We start from the raw sequence: 20,558 nt of genomic DNA, 5'->3' as shown, positions 1-20,558 counted from the left end.
GGTGCAGCATATCAAAGCATGGGTGCGTATTTTGCGCTCCGATCGGTTCAAATGGATTTGGGGTGATTACAAGACACCGCCTTTCGAGAAGCAGGCCGCCTGGCACCGCGTGGGTCACAGGCTGCAAATTCAGGTTGTTCTCCTGACCCTTCCTGTGAACAGTTCCAGAGCTACACGGCCACAAGTGCCCTTTCCTCCGACCCCCTGCCCCTATTCTGTGGGCTGACACTGCCCACATTCCTGGGCAGTGGTCATTCTCCCCGGGAGAACAGAGTCTCTGCTAAACACCTTCCTCGGTGGCCTGGTCACGTGGGAATCTTTCCAGCTCGGTTCTGTCTCCACCCACGTAGAGGTGCCCGCAGGAGATAGAGGCCACTGGGACCAGTTCTGGCAGCGGTGCTAGAACAGACCTCGCCTCTCTCCTGGTCACACTCCCGGGATGTGTGACTCACGGCCCCATCCTGGTGTGTCCTCCAGGCCCCCTGGAATCACGGATAAACCTAGCAGCTTCTGCAGCAGGACAGTGGCCCTGCCGGTCTGTAATCCAATGGGAAAGATGAGGGCCTGCACTGGATGGATGAGTGAAAGGCAGGCTGCTACTCCCAACAGGCTGAAACATATCCCCTTGGTCCCTTCCTTAATACCCGTGGGTGTGTCTTCTTAGAAATGTTCAGTGACCACGGGGTGGTTATCCCAGTTTGTAAGAATAGAAGTGTGTGTGTGTGTACACGTGTGCATGCGTGTGCTTCTAGTCAGACAGCTATGGCCCAGAGAAACTTTATTACCCCAAGACTCTGGGGGGAAGGGAGGAGGAGGAAAATGAAGGAACTATTTGTTCCTTCCTTCAGAGATCCCTTGGGTGAGAATATTGAAAACATCCCTCTGGCATTAGGTAAAATCTCTGCAGTCTACACTCGCCTTGTCCCGGGAACTGCACTGAGCGTGGAGGCAAGAGACCAGGTCTGGGCCCACCTTTACCCCCAGCTAACTCCGTGACTGTGGCAGTCACCCCACCATTCTGAGTGTGACACCAAATGACATCTAGGACTTGCCATGTCTTAGGAGATGTACCTGGAGGTGCCTATGAGTGTGTGAGGGGTTTTCAAAGCATGCATGGATGGGTTCAATCTCCAAATAAATCCTACATGAGATTAATACCAGATTCACATTACTCTATATCTTTAAAAAATATATTTATAAAGCCACGGAGGATATTCTTAGTTCTATTCACATGTATGAGTAAAGTAGAGAAATCTATTTCTATCTCTTTAAAAAATATATTTATAAAGCCACAGAGAATATTCTTAGTTCTATTCACACGTATGAGTAAAGTAGAGAAATCTATTGTCCCTAAAATGCTTTTTAAGGTATAAGGACCAGGGCTTCCCTAGTGGCGCAGTGGCTGAGAGTCCGCCTGCCGATGCAGGGGTACACGGGTTAGTGCCCCGGTCTGGGAAGATCCCACATGCCACGGAGCGGCTGGGCCCGTGAGCCATGGCCGCTGAGCCTGCGCGTCCGGAGCCTGTGCTCCGCAATGGGAGAGGCCACAACAGTGAGGGGCCCGCATACCGCCAAAAACAAAAAAAAACAAAAAAAAAACAAAAAAACCCCCAAATACTAAGGAAGTAAACCGAAGGATATGGGCTTTAGAGCTTGGTCACTGTACCCATTTAAAGGTACCCCCCCCCATAGAAGCAAGCCTCATGGTGACAACTTACCCCACAGAGCCATGAAGATGGAGAAGAAGACAGTGGCAGGGTTGTCAAACAGGTGGCTGGCCCGCGCCGTTCCACAGGCTGAGCTGAGGTTCCAGTAGTCACAGGACTTGTCACACAGGGGACACATGGTGAAGGCATTCTGTTGGTCACACATCTCTTTGCTGCAGAAGACAGAGGCTGCTGGGTCAGGGGGGCTCCAGCAGGACCCTTCCCAAGCCCATCACCCCCAAAACGGCTCCCACTTCTGAATCCCTGGTTGAGCTTATCAACTCCAACAGCGAGGTATGTTAGAGAGTTGGAATTGGGTTCTTCCCTTCGGAAGTGTTATTCTTATATCTTGTCTTAAAAAATGAATGGGCTACCTTTGGAGATATGGAGCCCCCTGTCACTAAAAGTGTCCCAACAGAAAGTTAATGACCATCTATCAGAGATGCTGTTCATTGGACAATGCCACATAAAGTCCATGCAAAATGTGCTGTGTCTACGGGGCTGGTGGGGCGCAGCAACAATTGTGAATAAATCACCCATCGGAGGTCAGATTCCATTGCTGTCATTCAAGCATGGGCTGTCTCATCAGTGAGTAAGGCTGGTCACACAGAGGAACAAACACGAGTGTGCAGCTGAACCAACACAATTCCTTCCTCTGGAAGGAGAAGCCACGTGAAAAAGAATGGAGTCAGGTGGCTAGAAGCCCATTTCTAAGTGCATCAGCCACGTGACCGTTCGTAGAAAGGGAATTAGTAACCTCAACTTAATAAGAATTATCACAGACCTAGAGAACAAATGTATGGATACCAAGGGGGAAAGGGGGGGGTGGGATGAGTTGGGAGATTAGGATTGACATATATACGCTATTGACATTATGTATAAAACAGATAACTAATGAGAACCTGCTGTAGAGCACAGGGAACTCTACTCAATGCTCTGTGATGACCTAAATGGAAAGGAAATCCAAGGAAGAGGGGATATATGTGTAAGTATAGCTGATTCACTTTGCTGTATAGCAGGAACTAACACAACATTGTAAAGCAACTATACTCCAATAAAAATTCTAAAAAATAAAAAAGAAATTTTTTTAAGAAAAAAAAAAAGAATTATCGTAACCATGAAATGGGATGAGGGAGGCCAGAAGAATAAGGTAAATTCTTCCAAAGTCTAGATTCCAAGATACTTGGAGAACAAACTAGTCAAATAAACATCACCTATATTCTCACCTATCTTCAGTGTATTTCTGTTACAGGACTCATGAATGTATTTGAAATTCCATTCATTCGTTAGGTGATTAGCTGGACCCAATTAATTTAGGGTCATCAGGGTGCTTGCAAATAAGAACCGAAGTATTCTCGGCCCTAACTGGCTTCCCCAGTAACCCTCCGCACTACATTCTGGTAGGAAAATGAACGAACGCATCACTCTGGTGTGTCATATTCCCCCGGGGGGATGGGTACACGGCTAAGCTCATGGTTTGGGGAAAAAGGGTGGAGAACTGGCGATTTCATGAAAAGGAAGCACTGGCTGTTCTCACAGAGGAGCTGGAGCTACGGTGATGGGGCCGCAGGGGACCCCAGGCTGAAACCACAGCTGGGTTTCCTCCGGAAACAGGCAGCAGAGGGCGCTACCGAGCACGGTACAGTCGGAGGCCGCTGCCGGCGGAGGGAGCTGGTACCTGGGTGCTGAAGCCCGGGATTAGATGAAACCCAGAAGCCGGCAGGACGCCTGCGTCTAGCTCCCCAACGCTAAGCAGTCGAAAGGTTCCACCGAGGGCTGTCACTGTCTGTCAAGTCCCAGCTTTCAGGCTCGTTTTTAATGAGTCACGGCAGGGAAGGCCTTCTGTGTGAGAGAATGGAAACTACGTCTCCGAGGATAAATCCCAGTTCCTCCACTGACTTTCCACTGGCAAGTGTCAAGAGCGGCGACGCGCGCACATAGACAATAGTAAATAGTAATTTCTTAATAATTAGTTCAGCCTTGCTAGCTTCACCTGGGCATGCGCTTGTTGGTGACCGGAGAGCAAGGTTCATTTTAAGTCTTCTGGGTCAGACACATGTTGGCTGCCTGGTGGAGGAGTTGCTGCTTTTGGAGAGGAGAGTGCCTCTTAGAAAACAGACTCACGTGGAAAACAGTGGGTCTGGACAAAGCCTAGTAAAGAGCTTTGCTTCTAAGCCATTTCTGAGAAGACATGAGTCCTTCTCTTATCTTTGCTGCGGAGGGTTTTTTTTTTTTACACATAGAAGGGGGTGGAATCCTAGAACACCTAATCTCAATCAAAACTAGTTAATGCTGGGTTTCCCTGGTGGCGCAGTGGTGGAGAGTCCGCCTGCCGATGCAGGGGACACGGGTTCGTGCCCCGGTCCGGGAAGATCCCACATGCCGCGGAGCGGCTGGGCCCGTGAGCCATGGCCGCTGAGCCTGCGCGTCCGGAGCCTGTGCTCTGCAACGCGAGAGGCCACAACAGTGAGAGGCCACAACAGTGAGAGGCCCGTGTACAGCAAAAAAACAAAACAAAACAAAAAAAAACTAGTCAATGCTAAAAGGTCAGAAGTAAAAAAGTATTAGCCACCAACCTGGTACACTTTGAAACTTAAGGGCTGTGTACATTACTGGTTTTAAAATCAGAACACAGTCAACTGCCAATCATTTGTACAAAATGGCGGCCATGGTACGTGGATACTCATCACATCTTTTAAGTTTGAAGTCAGAATGCTCTACGTGTATTGGGTTGGGTTTTTTGTTTCATCTTTTGGGTTTTTTGATGCAAGCAATTTGAACAGAATTCTGGAGAAATTCTGCCTTAGGATGACATTAAAAGGACTCTGTAGTCTCTGAAAGAGGCTGCCTCTAGACAAGCTGAAAGATGGGGGAACCTCCCCTAGAACTGAAGTCAGGTCTGGGTCATTCACCAGCTGCATTCACCACAGATTCCTAGTTCGAAGTAACACTGGCTATAAATGCAATGGTGTATTTCTTCAATCTATCATTTTCTCTACGAAGCAGAAGACTGATGAATGGGCTGACCATCAGGTGAACCAAGACCCCAGAGTGGTTGGTGTCCTCAATGAGTGACCCACTGCTCACAGGTCAGGCGACACAGAGCTGTACTAGCCACAAAGGGAGGCAATTATTCAGGAAATTCAGACAGAACATCTGCTATTAAGGTCTCAGGTCTAAACTAACCAATTTTTGAAAATATGGTTTAGATTAATTAGCTTTAAAAAAATGCTCCAGTCTTTCCTAGGCGTGTAAGCAAATGGAGAACAAATGCAACCAACCCCTTGCGAAGTCAAGGAAGGTTCTATAGATATATCGTGCACATACGGAATTATTATTTACAAGTGACGCTTGTGTCTCACATATCAAAGTTCTTGGCGATAAAAGGTACCATTTAAAGTTCCACGTGATGTAAATTTTCTGGTTTGGATACTGTACTGTAGTTATATAAGACGTAATCACTGGCGGTAACTGGATGAAGGGTGCCCTGGGCCCTCTGCACTATCTTTACCACTTCCTGTGAATCTATACTGTTTTCAAAATAAAGCTTTTTTTAAAGTGATACACAGATACTAAATTCCAGGCTTAATGCCAAAATTAGAAACCTTTATAATAATCCCAGGAAGAGTGCAAGTTTTTAATCACGCTTAGGAGTGGCTGATAGACACAGACCCTAGAAGAGTACGAATTCATTTGGATTCAGTATCGGGACTTAGAGGCTATTCCTCTGTTAATGAGGATTGGTAGTTTGTGAGTTTTTGCCAGGCGTAGAGCTTGGACTTTTGATAGACATACAATTATGATTAAGAAGCAGTTCTCAAAAACGTCTTCATAGTGTGCTTAACTTTTTCTATTTCCACCTTCTTGATTTGCCCCACCCTACTCTGAAAAATTGGTAACCAAACTTTCAAATTTTATAACAGCCAATTTCAAACTTTTTTGTTATAGAAAGTTAAAAAAACAGTTTAAAAAAAATTTACCACAGATTCCAGTATGCGAGTATGTACATACCCGCTCCTCACAAAAACACTTATATCACTAAAATAACTGTCATGAAACAATTCTGATACTTCCTTCCCGTGATGACTACTAATATTATGTTTCATTCTACTCTGTCCTACCTTATTCTAGTTCATTTAAAAGGTAACGATTACATTGATTCTATAATCCATTAATGGGCTGCTATCCACAGTTCGTAAAACATCGCACACTCCAGGATGTCTGCAATGATAATGATCACGTTTTACACGCGTCTAAACCCGCACGCACATGAGTGTCCATGCATGTGCATAAATAAATGACTTTGCAGCTTGTGTAGACCATGGTCACTTCCAGCCGCAGCGGTCACCGTCACGTGCATTCCCGTGTGGAGAGCCAGGGCACAAGTTCTAAGTCCTGACGTAAACCAGCACACAGATGCCCTACCCGCTGCACTGAGTTGGTTCGAGGTGCGTGGTATGGAGTCCTCAGCTTGGATCAACCTGAGGCCCAGCTCCCCAGGGATCACAACCTGGCAACTGAACCGGGTTTTTTTCTGAGACTGAACCAGCTGGGGCCAGTTGGAGCAACTGGGCTGCAGAGGAGGGTAAGGGCCCTCAGGAAGACTGCACTGCTTACTGGAAAAAGCAAAGACCTTGGAGCAGGTGGAACTCAAATCCCAACCCTGACAATTATTAATTGCTGCAGTTGGACAAGCGACCTCAGGTAGCATCCATGTCTCCATCTCTCTGAAGTGAGAATACCTACTGACAACACTGATCTCTACAGGATCAAAGAAACAGAACACAGAAACCACCTAGCACCATGCCTGGTACAACTAAGACCAGGAACTTGGTAAGTACTCGTTCTTCCCTCGTGCTGCGCGAGGCAGAGCCCGGAAGACATAGGTCCTGTGACAAAGGTCCCAGAACGCCAGTCCCGAACCCTGAACGGATGACCCCACAGTTTTTATACACAAACATATCCAAACCCTTGTCTCTCATACCAAGGTATTGAGCTTTATTCTAACTACTGACACGGCCATCTCCAGTGTCCCTAACCTGCAAGAGCTTTTCTATAGAGTGACATAATGGAAGATCACCTGGTTCCTGCCACTGGTGATACGCTTTCCTCAAAGAGCACAGCTCTTGCCCATTTCTTCAGGGTGGCCCCGACTTCCCCCATCCCTAACCCCAACTGTCGTGGACACCCACAGGCTGCCCAGTGTCCCCATTCCCCGGGCTACTGCCCCCAAGCCACGACTGGTTGACCCAGACCCTCTACCTAAGCCAAAAGGAGTCAACAGGACTTCTTCACTTGGGACCAATCGAGTATAAAGCTCTCAGGTATGACACCCATGAGCTACAAGCAGCCGTATTTACATCCAATGGAGAAACTCTTCAGTGAAACAAATAAATACTAGAAATAATCAGAGACGGGCAGTAAACAGAAGGAGTCCCTATTTCCATAGTCCCTTGGGCTAGCCACGTGCCTGCCACTGGGTCCCCTGAGGGCACCCCGAAACCCTGAGGATAAATTCCCTTTATCTGCGTACGTTAGTTCACATGCATTTCTATCACTTGCAACTGAAAGAGTATTAAAATACACAAATGAGGGAATTCCCTGGCAGTCCGGTGGTTAAGACTCCCCGCTTCCACTGCAGACGGCCCGGGTTCAGTCCCTGGTACGGGAACTAAGATTCCGCATGGCTCTAGGCATGGCCAAAAAAAAAAAAGTAAAATGCATAAAGAATGCTTCCGTTTGCAAAGCCAGTTCTGGAGATGGCAAGAGATTTAAATTCTAAATATTGGCTAAGTGTCTCAAACTCTATTTCCACATATATTGATTCATTCAACAATAATTTATGAATACTTTGCTGGGTGCCAGACGCTGTCAACTTTAGTCCTCACAACAGCACCATGAAGTAGGCGTCATTGTGACCATTTCACAGCCAAGGAAACCAAGAGTCAGGGAGTGAGGTACCCAGTCACGTAGTTACTATGTAACACATTCAGTCCTAAAGGATGCTCTTTTTTAAGTCCCTGTTTTCTTGTAGGATCTCTCTTCTCCATCAGGATCAACCTTTGTTCCATGTCTTGGATCGCCAAGAGCCCCGCTACGGGGCCTGTCACCTCCTGCGGTCTCTGACATCCTGAGCCAGAGCTGAGGCTTCCTCAGCTCCAGAGCTGCCTGCTTCTGACACAGCCTCACAGCTTTTTACCCCAGCAGCGTTTGACCACATAGATGCCACCTCTATCCAATACCACTCAACACTTCCTACCTTGGGTCATCTGGGAAATCAAAGGGAAAAAGTCGTGAAATTGAGGGGAAAAAAAGCTTTTCTCAGGCATGATTTCTTTTTCATCAGTTTTCAGACCCTGCCCAATCAGACCCTGGTCCTGGAGAAGAGCTTGACCAGGAAAGGAAGTGGCCACACCCAGCGTGGCTCTGAGCTGTTCCCAGAATCTGTTGCTCCCAGACCTCTCAAGAGGGAAGTGACAAGTGACCTGCTGCGTGGTAAGGAAAGCGGGAAGGAGAAGGACAAAGGGTGAGGCTTTGCAAGGAGGCGTCTGAAATGTACAATGTACTTGCAACTGGGGTGAAACTCCAAACGACTGACACGTGAGAACTGAGCCTCTTCAGTTAAAACCAACTCACCTGGGAATATCTTCTTCGATCGTTGCACATCCATAAAGAAACACGATGACCCCGATGACGGATGATGGGATGAGGAAGGATGTATATAATCCCAGCCAGGCAAAGTACAGTCCAATTTTTTCTCCAAAATACTTTCTGGAAAAGGAAGAAAACAAAACATACTGAGAGTTTCCTTCTTTCTGTTTGCTCTAAACCTGCGAATGGGTTGAAAAAAATGGAAAGGGACAAAAGTTACATGGGGAACAGGGGACCTTAGCACAAGGAATCAACAACTGGTCTTTTCTGAAATGAATCACATTCCATTAGAATCACATATACACACCTGTCCTGGCTGTTCGTGTAAAGTAGCTGCAGGAAGGAATCCAGCACTAACAGCAAACTGAAGAAAATGCCACACGTTTTGGCATCTTTACCAGACAAACATGAATAACATATCGGCATTTCATGAGTGCCATAGTACTCAACCCACAGAAAAACACACCTTTTTGAAACTAGCTTATTTAAACAAAACACACAAATTTGGGGGCATGTATACTGATATATACGGACGAACAAAGACGCACTCACAGAAAAATGACTAGAAGAAATTCGATAAAATATGAGTCATGGTTTCTTTAGCTGATGGGATTATGGGTGGGTTTTATTTCTTTATTTTTTTTTATCTTTCTGCATTTTTTAACTCTATTTTGTTCATGAATTACTTTTAAAATAAAAAATGATTTCTTTTAAAAAGAAAAGGTACGAACCCATATCTTTTTGTTCCCCACTTCATAAAGTTAGTAAATGACCACATAAAGCCTCTGAAAAGGGGTTTTCCTTTTCCCTTAGATGGATATTGATGATGGATGCCTGACGAGAAAAAACAACCCACAGAGGACACGTATATTCTACTTCTCACGAGCCTCCGATATAAACCTAACAGGAGGGAAATGGGAACCCAGCCCACCCGTTGATGGAAGGACTAGAGAATAAGAGGAACAAATAAAATCTATGTATCCACCACCAGAATGCTGCTTCCACTTAGGATAAAGACACTGCCAGGAAATGTAGCTTCCCCCCAACAACAAAAATCTGTTAAATCAAAACTTTTCGTGAGGGCTTCCCTGGTGGCGCAGTGGTTGAGAGTCCGCCTGCCGATGCAGGGGACACGGGGTCGTGCCCCGGTCCGGGAAGATCCCACATGCCGCGGAGCGGCTGGGCCCGTGAGCCATGGCCGCTGAGCCTGCGCATCCGGAGCCTGTGCTCCGCAGCGGGAGAGGCCACAGCAGTGAGAGGTCCGCGTACCGCAAAAAAAAAAAAAAAAAAAAGCAAATACGTTAATGATTACATTAACTATAAATGTACAAGAAACCCACTTAAAATATAAAGGCATATATAGAAAAAAAGTAAAGGACTGGAAAAAGATATACCATGCCAACACTAATCTAAAGAAAGCTGATACAAACAAAATAATCTTCAGAACAAAGAACATTACCAGATATAAAAAGGGACATCAAACAATGATAAAATGGTCACTTCATTAAGAAGGCCTAATAATCCAAAACACATACAGTAAAATACATGTGTCAAATGCATAGATCAAAATGCATGCAATAAAAACTGATAGAACTGAAAGGATAAACACACAAATCCTCCAGTATAAATTAGAGATTTCAACACTTCCCTTCAGTAGTTGACAGACCAAGTACAGAAAAGCAGTAAGGATACAGAAGACACTTCAAACCAACTTGACTGAATTGACATTTATACAACACTCCACCAAACAACAACAGAAAATACATTCTTTGCAACACACATTCACCAAGATAGACCATATTGTGAATCATTAAGGAAATCTAATAAATTTCAAATAACTGAAATAATAAAAATGTTGTACCGTGACCACAGCTGAATTAAACTAGAAATCAACGGCAGGAAGCTGTCTGGAAAAATCCCCAAATACTTGGAAATTAAACAATATCCTTCTACATAACCATGGGTCAAAGCAGAAATCACAAAGAAAATCAGAAAATATTTGTGATTGAGGAAAATAAAAACACACATATCAAAATTTGTGGAATGCCATTATACTTAGAATGCCAGTAATACTTAGAGAGAAATTTATAGCATTGAATACTTGGTATTAAAATAAGAAAGTTTTCTTTTTAAGATCATCTAGGATTTCTTTTATTGAAGTATAGTTGATTTACAATGTTGTGTTACTTTCAGGTGTGTGGCAAAGTAATTCAGTTATACATATACATACATTCATTCTAAAAAAGAAAGCTTTAAATCAATCATCTAAGCTTGCACTTTAAGTAGAAAAAGAACAAATTAAATCCAAAGCAAACAGAAGGAAGGAAATAATAAAGGGGGGAACAGAAATAAATGAAATTGAAAAGAGAAAAATCAATGAAACCAAGAGCTAGTTGTTTGAAAGGATCAATGAAATTGATAAATATTTAGTCAGACTGGTCAAGAAAATAAAGGATAAAACACAAATTACCAATCTTGGGGGGGAAAAAGAGACACCACTACAGTCCTTATCTTCCGTGTTAATGAATGCGACAATACTAGTTGTTTTTTCAAGGGTGTTCACCTCACCTTCTCCACTAGTCCATTACCCATCTCCAGCAGAAGAGAGGGGAAGAGAGAAGGGAGGAGACAGATAAGACTTAATAAACACAAATTGCCCGGTGCTTTCATCCTGATTGTCTTGTTTCACCTCATTTTTCATTCTCCCAACATCTTTTCCAGGTGAGAACACTGACACTCCCTGGACACACAGACTTGTCTAAGGTCACGTGGCCAGCGCCTGACAGAGCAAGAATTTGATCTCTTGGCTCCTGACCCCTCCGTGTCTGGTGCTTGTGCCAACGTAACAACAGCAGCAACAGTAACTGATGTTTATCGGGGGCTAATTATTTGCCAAGCTCCATTCTAAGAAGATTATAAATATTCTTATTTTTTAGTCCTCACAACCCTCAGAGGTAGTATGTTATTATCCTCAAATTATAGATGAGGAAACTGAAGTACAAAAAGTTGACTAACCCAAGGTCACATAGCCAGTAAGAAGCAAAGACAAGATTCAAATTCAGTGAGTCTAACTTGAGATTCCAGCTCTTAATGTCCACCTTATACTGACCTCTAGGAGGAATTTCGAGAAGGAAAGGACATGGATGAGCAGGAGACATGCCCAGGGCAAATTTGCTAAGTTCTAAAAGAACTACACCTAGCTACCCATCCATCCCCCATCCTCCGCAACGTCTTCACGCTTTTTTCCAGCTCTGAAGCTTTCCCATCGCAGCATCCCATCCGAGGCATCCAGCCACTCAGAGACGTAAGATTTCCCTGACCACACTCCTAACCTGTACTGTCTACAAATCTTCTCTACCATTGCCTCTTAGGCTTTTGCTTAAGGAGCCGATCTGATAAATTAAAGCCTACTGGGATACTTTATCACTTCTTCCAGGAAAATGTTTGCATTCCAAGCTTTATGGACATACAACGCCTTCACCTCTTAAAGGAAGGGGTAGAATATTTTGAGGTGTTCTTCTAACTGCCCCACATAGGCAGCGGACTACTCTGTTTACCCATAAAAACACTACTGGCTGGAGAGGGGGACAGAGAGCCTGAGCACAGAGCCTCGATACCTGGGAAAGGGAGACAGGAAGGTCAGAATGCATGAAGGTAAGAACACATGACACAGAGAAGGATGAAGAGCCAACTATGTCACTTAAGGGAAACAGGACAGCAGGGCTGAAAACTCAGGTGCCCCCAGGAGCCAGGCAGGAAACATGAATGATTGAAGCAGGCCAACCAAAGCACCTCCAGCGAAAAACTAGAGGGCTCATGTCCATCTATGGGGAGCAGTAGGTACTCATCTCCAGCAGCCCAGGGTGACATGTGGGAAAATGAGACCAGTATTACCAGATCTTACAACTTTCTGAAAAAAAAAGCTGGAAAACTGTATTTCTCCTAACTGTTAAATGTTGGCAACTAATTTAACTGAAAAACAATGTACAACCCAAACGAAAGGCACTGGAGGATTGAACAGTGCCCATGGATATTAGCTGGTACCTTCTGTGGAACAGCAGAGATCACAGGACACAGGCTCTGGAGTGGGCAGGGCTGGACAAGAACCTGGCCTCTGCTGTTTCCTAACTTGGGAAAGTCTCTTAGCTTCTCTAAGCTTCATTTTTCCCATTTGAAAAATATGTCAATGTGAAAGTTAAATGAGCAAGGTATACGAGGACACAAGTCAGCAAGCAATAAACATTAACTGTTGTACAGGATATTACTCTAAAAATTGGCGTGCACTACTACATTAAAATGAGGAACCTCTATTCATCAAAAGACACTAGTGAGTGAGTGAATGGGAAAAATACTGACATACATACATCCCACAATGGACTTGGATCTGGAAAACATGAAAAACTTCCAAAGCTCAATAAGAATTAGGCAGAAAATCCAACAGAAAAATGGGCAAAAGACCTAAGGAATACTTGGTTAAAAAAAGGTACCCAAGTGACCAATAAGCATACGAAGAGGTGTTCAGCTTCCCTAAGCATCAGATCATCAGGGAAATGCAGATGAAATCGCAATGCAATACCTCTTGCACACTCGTGGGAATGGCAAGAACGAAAAAGAGGGAAAATGCCAGTGTTGGGATTCCTCCACGTTTTTCCAAACGTTCACATGGTGCTGGTGGGATGTGCACAGGTGGAGCCTCTTTGGCAGGTGGCTTGGCAGCGTCTGCCAGAGCTGAGCACGGCCCTCCCCTGTGACCCTACAGCTCTGCTCCTCAGTACCTGCCCAGCACAGATGGGAATCTGTGAGCTGAAAGACACACCAAGTTCACAGCAGCACTGTTCGTGATACCCCGCAGACCGGGAGCTCCCCAGATGGCTATAAGCAACAGAATGCATGAACACGTTCTGATACGTTTGCCCAACAGAATATTATACAGCAAGGAGAATGGACAGAACACAAAAACACACAACAATATGGACAAGTCTCACACCTATCATCTGAACAAAAGAAGCCAGGCACAAAAGAATTACTGTACAGTACGATTCTATTTCTATAAAGTTCAAAAACAAAATAACTGTGTTAAATACAAATGGTCATTAGCCCGAGGAAGGCAGAGACTACAAGGGAGCGGGATGAGGGTGGGGGACCTCGGGCGTTAACAATGTTCTTCCTTGATCCCAGGACCTGCAGCACGTGGTCCTTCTCCGCAGTGAGTACAGACGTGCCCGTGAGAAAGGATCCCCACGCCGCAGTCACAGGATGGCAGGCCCCCAGGACTCTCCCTCAACCTGCCTCCCGAAGTCTGCCTTCTCATCATCGGCTGGACAGTCCAGGGCCCGAACCCAGCCCTGTATGTGGTTGGGAAGAACAGCTGGACGGTCACCCTCTGCCAGAGCTGACAGCAGGAACCGGGCTGCATCCGCGTCTGCGGGGCTCAAGCCAGCAGACACAGCCACTGGCTCCTCCGATCAACCATCTGAGGCCAGGAGACTCTGAGTTCTTAGCCGTCCCAGGGAGGCCAAGAGAAGGCCCCCTTCTGGCAAGAAAATTTTGCTAATATGGGGCAAATTCAGAAGGTACAGTGAAAAGGGGCTGGGCTCAGACTGGCAGGGCTGTGAAAATCAGGCTTAGCTCGAGTCCTAACATTAGGAGACAACACAGACGCCAGCGAACGGGGTGGGGGCTGCTCCGAAGTTCCGGAGGGAAAGAAGTACTCCTGGGCATCAGAACACCCTGAGTTTTGAACGCTCTTCTGCGAGACTGCTGTCAAGGCCTCCCTCTCCCCTGCCAAGTCCTCTCGTTTAAAAGGCTTCCAAATAAAGAACAGTCTGCGAAGCAAGAGGACCTGCGGGGCCAGGCTGATGGGGTGCAGGCCCAGGAGCCAGGGTCGGCAGGGTTGACATGGTCCATCCCAGGCCCTGCACGTAGCAGATGTGTTCAGAGGGGTAAACGGGACCAAAGACCCAAGAGGGCCAGGGGCCAGATGTGCGGGGCATCCAGTCCGGGGGCAACTAGAGAAGGGAGATGCAAGTGGCAGGTGGAAGAGCCAGGCAGATGAGAAGTCAAAGCTGAGAAAGTAAGTTAAAGCAAGAGAAACACGGCAGGAAGAGATCAAGCTTCCAGAAACCACAGCCTCGGCAGGATCGCCTTCAGAATCCAGGAGAAACACGAAAGGCATGTTCTGACCCGAGTCTTTCTACTGCTTTGTGTGTTTCCTTCAGTGGGTGGGTGGACCTAGGTTAGCAGCCATGCCTCCCCATCCCAAAATAAAATAACATAGCTTCGTCCCAGGGGCTCTGCCTAATGTTTTGCGTGCAGTATCTCTAATGATCCTCACAAGAATCCTGTGAAAGGATACAGGGCTTGGCAAGCAAATGGAGTCCTTGGATGAATGAAAAGGTTCCTTCCTCTGGGAATGCACGGCCCTACACAGAGGTATGAGGCTTGGGGAGCAGAGCGTGGTCGGGGTTTCAGGCTCCACAAGCCCCCTCAGCCAAGGACCCATGGACAAGGCACGAAATTCACAAGCCTACGTGGCAGTCCTAGAAACAGGCATTATAGCTCCATCTAATAAATGAGCAAATGCAAACGTAAAGATGAAATACCTCGGTGAAGCCATTAGGTTGTAGACAATCCAAAAACTCTCATCTGTTAAAGTCCAAAAGCCCCCGCTCTTAACTACCACACCACACCGCAAAGCAAAGAAGAAAATCTTATAAGAGTTAACAGCAATGGCTGTACATTCCCAATGACCCTAAAACAGTCAAGAAAAGCTCATTTCCGGGCTTCCCTGGTGGCGCAGTGGTTGAGAGTCCGCCTGCCGACACAGGAGACGCAGGTTCATGCCCCGGTCCGGGAAGATCCCACATGCCGCGGAGCGGCTGGGCCCGTGAGCCATGGCCGATGAGCCTGCGCGTCCGGAGCCTGTGCTCCGCAACGGGAGAGGCCACAGCACTGAGAGGCCCGTGTACCGCAAAAAAAAAAAAAAAAAAAAAAAAAAAAAGCTCATTTCCCAGTTATGAGATTTATCCCCAGTTCATGGGATGGAACCAGGGAAAAGCAAAGTATTTGTGTTTTTCCAGGTTGCTGGTTTCCAATCTCACGATTCCACCAGCCTACTTGGCATTTCCCAATGGATGGCTAATAGGAGTCTCAAGGTCTACGATGCCAAGGTGGAACTCTGGGTTTCTCTGCCACCCCTGACACACTTAAATTGCCCTCCCCCATCTTCCGAATTTAAGTGTGCAGAACCCCAATCCAGGTGCTCTGGACAAAGACACGGAAGTAATCGTTGTTGAGTCTGATTATCACGATCCACATCCAATCCTATAGACGCTACTTTCAAAAATGCACCAAATGCAACCATGCCTCCCCCTCTCCATCACTCACACCCTGGACCAACCACTGTCATCCCTCACCCGGGTCACTTCCACCCGTGCCCCTGAAATCTCTTTGCTACACAGAAGCCAGAAGTACTCTTTTAGAAATCTGTCGGATTTGTTCATTCCTCTTCTTGAGACGGTTTTAGGACTTTATATCACACGTACAATGAAACCCCAAATTGTTTTCGTGACCTACAAGGTCCTATTTGTTCTGGCCCCAAACCCCTGACCGCCTTGAAACAAATCCTGCTTCGTTTTCTCCTGCCGTCCCCCTCTGTGGCTTGCTTCCAGCTCATGGACCCTACTGTCGCTCAAACACACCCCATCTGCTTGCACCTCAGGGCCTTTGCTGTGGCTGTGCCCTCTGCCTGGAACTCCGTCCTCACACTTGCACATTCATGTCCTTACTTCCTCAGTTTCTGCTCCAGCGTCACCTCCTCAGAAAGGCCTCCTGGGTTCACCCCATCCCAAAGGGCGCCTAAGCTCTCCTCTTGCTTCACTTTTATTCGTAACACTTAACGTTACCTAACATTTTTTCTAAATTTGTGTTTTTATCCATCTCCACTGCTACAATATAAGCTTCATGAGGGCAGACGTCTTCTGTCCTGCTCACCATTGTTCCCTTAGTCCCGAGAATGTGCCTGGCACATAGCAGTAGCTTAATAAGCATTTGTTTAATGGATGCTAAGTCCTGACAATAACCCTATTAGGTGGTTACTGGGCCTGTCCTTCTTCTTTGCGTAAGCTGAGCACAGCTCAGAGAAATTGAGAAACTTGTGTAAAGTCGCACAGCTAACGAGAGAAGGATCCAGACTCCATCTCAGAGCAGCCTGATTTCAAGCCTACACTTCACCCCTGATGTGTACCTCTTGGGTAACACAGTAGAGGACCATGCAGACTTGAGCCTCCCAGTTTACAAAGTATCATGATTTATTTTCTAGGATTTTAATAAAATACTATCAACTAAAGTGGAATTCTCCTCTCCCTGGTTTACAAAACCCTACGACCTCCAGAAGCTCATTCACATCAAAAAAAGGCCGTGATGGCATCTGTTCCAACTTCCATTTGTAAAAAAGCAGTACATAAAATAATTATTTAGACATTTTCTGTTTATTAATGAGCAGCGTGAGAGCTTCCAAGAACATGTCACATGGTGATCAGAGGAACGTGCTCACGCCTAGTCTCCCAGCCATTTATCACCTAGTAGTTTTAGCCATTTTATATTGTTTTCATTTTCATTCTTAAATATTGTTTATTCTTTACCCACAACCAATCTTCAAATAAAGATGGAAGCATAAGGAACACTGATGGTGAGATATAACGTGTTAATGCAGAGCCTAAAAATGGCAAGAAGAATTCAGCACAGACGCCTCTATGTGATATTCACACAGATCCACAAAATTTATACAGCTGATCAAAATTATTATATGATATATAAAGATATTCTCATTACCAAAATCAACGATAAAGGAGGGGGAGCTATTATATCCAACTGGCTTTTCATTTACTGAGAGTTAGACTGTCAGAGGACATGGCCGAGATGACAGAGTAGGAAGCCCCTGAGTTCACCTCCTCCCAGGAGCACACCAACATTGCAACAATTCACAGAGCAACTACTGATGAGAAAGACCAGAATCTAGCAGAAAGGATCATCAGCAACTAAAGATATAAAGAAGGAACCACAATGACACGGGCAGGAGGGGCCGAGACCCCGTGTAGTCCAATCCACGCCCCCCCCCAGGTAGGCAATCCACAAACAGGAGGAAACTGACAACTGCAGAGGTTCTCCACGAGGAGTGAGGGGTCCGAGCCCCACATCAGGCTCCCCAGCCTGGGGGTCCTGCCCTGGGAAGACAGGCCCCCAGAATGTCTGGCTTTGAAGGCCAAGGGGAGCCAGAGGGCTGTGGGAAACACAGACTCCTCTCTTAAAGGATGTTCACAAAACCTCACACACTCCAGGACCCCACGGCAGAAGCAGTAATTTGAAAGGAGCCTGGGCCAGACCCACCTGCTGACCTTGGAGAGCCTCTCGGAGAGGCAGGAGGTGACTGGAGCTCACCCTGGGGGCAGAGACGCTGGCGGCAGCCCACCTTGGGAGCTCCTTCTATCACGAGAACACTAGAACTGGCAAGCACCATATGGAATCCTCCCTCTAGCTTATTAGTGCCACGGCCTGGCCCTGCCCACCAAGCTGCTGGCATCAGTACTGCGACGCCTCAGGCCAAGCGAAGCAACCAGGTGAACAGGGACACGGTCCCACCCACCAGCAGGCTGGCTGCCATAAGACCTCCTGAGACTATGCCTGCCCCAGGACCTAGCCCTACCCCACAAGGGTCCTAGGACCCAGCCCCACACACCAGTGCACTAGCACATGCCCCAGGACACCCAGGGTTCTGCAGCCTGAGCCTCCAAGACCTTTCTGCCCACCAGTGAGCTGGCACTAGCCTTGGGACCCTCTGGGCTTCAGTCCTGCACACCAGCCAGCCCACACCAGCTCCAGCACCCCTGGACTCTGCGGCCAGAGACCGCAGGACCTGGTGCCACTCACCAGTGGGCCAGCACTAGCCCCAATCTGGCATCACCCACCAGCCCCAGGACCACCGCAGTCCTAACGCCCACCGTATCAGAACCCAGCCCACTCACCAGCAGATTGGCACCTTGGGCCCCTCAAGCCAGCCACCCAGCGAGCTGGCCAAATGCATCAGGGGACCAACACAAGTTTTGGGACACTCTGGGCTCCACAGCCTGATGTGTCAGGAACCAGCCCTGCCCACAAGCCCTGCCCACCAATGGGCCAATATCAGCCCTGGGACCCCCAAGGCCCTGTAGCCAGAGACCTCTGGACTTGGCTCTGACCACCAGAGGACCAGCTCTAGCTCTGGGACACCTTGGTCCCTGGCCCCACCCACCAGCAGGCTGACATCAGCTCCAAGATACCCTGAACCCCTCAGCCAGCCATCCGAGGATCCAGCCCCACTCACCAGCAGGCCAAAACCAGCTTTAAGACACCCCAGAACCTGAAGTTAGCTAGTTCTTCTGGGGTGTTAAGAGCCAGCCACACCCACTGGCAGGCCAGCACTAGATCCAGGACCTCCAACCCCACAACCCACCCACCCCGAACACATCCCACCCACAAGCAGGCCAGCACTAGACCCAGGACCCTCCCAGGCTCAGCTGCCAGCCACCTTGTGACTGAGCCCTGCCCGTCAGCAGGCAGCAGCTTCCATACAAGGCATGGCCTGGCAACCAACTGCACTGGGGGTCACGCCTACCAGACCACCCACAGTAGTCAGCCCACCACAACAGAAGGACCCACACAGCCCACGGAAGGGGCACCCCTGCAGCATATATCTCTGGTGACCAGAGGGGAGTGCACTGATGGGACGCACAGGACCTCCCCTACAAAAGGCCACTTCTCCAACTTACCAAATACATAGAAATAAAAACGGCAAATGAGGCAAAATGAGGCAACTGAGAAGTATACTCCAAACAAAAGAACAAGATAAAACCCTAGAAGAAGAACTAAGTGAAGAGGAGATAATCAATCTACCATATAAAAAGAACAAGGTAATGACTGTAAGGATGTTTAAAGAACTTGGGAGAAGACAGGATGAACAGAGTGAGAGAAGTTTTTAACAAAGAGTTAGGCAATATAAAGAAGAACCAAACAGACATAAAGAACCCAATAAATGAAATGAAAAATACATTAGAAGGAATCAGCAGTAGATTAGAAGATACAGAGGAATGGATCAGTGAACTGGAAAAAAGACATGAAAATCACTCTGGCTGAACGGGAAAAAGGAGATAAAGAAATGAGGACAGTTTAAGAGCCCTCTGGGACAACATGAAGTGTTCTAACATTCATATTATAGGGGTTCCAGGAGAAGAAAAGAGAAAGGGGCAGAGAACATATTTAAGACACAAGAGCTGAAAGCTCCCCTAATCTGGGAAAGGAAACAGACATCCAGGCCCAGGACATACAGGGAGTCCCAAACAGGATCAACCCAAAGACCACAATAAGACATACTGTAATTAAAATGGCAAAAAATCAAAGATAAAGAGAGAATATTCAAAGCAGCAAGGGAAAAGCTACAAGGAACTCCCATTGGGCTATCAGCTGACTTTTCGGCGGAAACTCTGCAGGCCAGAAGGGAGTGGCACAATATACTTAAAGTGATGAAGGGAAGAACCTAAAACCAAAACCACTCTGCTTAGCAGGCTTTCATTCAGATGTGATGGAGGTATCAAAAGTTTTACAGATAAGCAGAAGCTAAAAGAGTTCAGCACCGCCAAACCAGCTTTACAAGAAATGTGAAAGGGACTTCTCTAAGCAAAAAAGAAAAGGCCACAACTAGAAATACGAAAATTACAAAAGGAAAACTCTTATTGATAAAGGCAAATATACAATAAAGGTAGTAAATCAACCATGTATAAAGCTAGTAGAAAGTTTAGAAGACAAAGAAGCAAAATCATCTACATTCACAACAAGTAGTTAACGGATACACGAAACAAAGAGATGCAAAATATGATTTCAAAAACAGTACACATGGGGGATGGAGTAAAAATGCAGGGCTGTTAAAAAGCCCTTGAATGTAAGATATCAGCAACCTAAAATAATCGTATATATATACGAGAGCAACAGAGATACAGACAAAGACAGAGACAGAGAGACACAAAGACACACACACACACACACACACACACACACACAGATTGTTATATATAAATTTCATGGTAACCACAAACCAAAAATCTATAATAGGTACACACACATAAAAGAGAAAGGAATCCAAACATAACACTAAAGATAGTCATCAGGGCT

General features: G+C 46.5%; 1 protein-coding gene across 1 annotated transcript in view; it reads right to left on the bottom strand.

Moving 5' to 3' along the window:
- Nucleotides 1-20,558, bottom strand: part of ANO2 (anoctamin 2) — a 334,695-nt gene that overhangs the window by 165,919 nt on the left and 148,218 nt on the right. The window contains exons 11-12 of the mRNA XM_060167142.1: nt 8,343-8,477; nt 1,719-1,879 (exon numbers count right to left, since the gene is read on the bottom strand). Coding sequence (XP_060023125.1) covers nt 1,719-1,879; nt 8,343-8,477 — 296 coding nt within the window. The remainder of the gene's footprint in view (nt 1-1,718; nt 1,880-8,342; nt 8,478-20,558) is intronic.

The sequence above is a fragment of the Lagenorhynchus albirostris genome, chromosome 11 (assembly GCF_949774975.1).
Source record: "Lagenorhynchus albirostris chromosome 11, mLagAlb1.1, whole genome shotgun sequence".
NCBI lineage: Eukaryota > Metazoa > Chordata > Mammalia > Artiodactyla > Delphinidae > Lagenorhynchus > Lagenorhynchus albirostris.
Note: the sequence above shows the minus strand (reverse complement) of the source record. Positions and strands in the feature narration are given on the sequence as shown.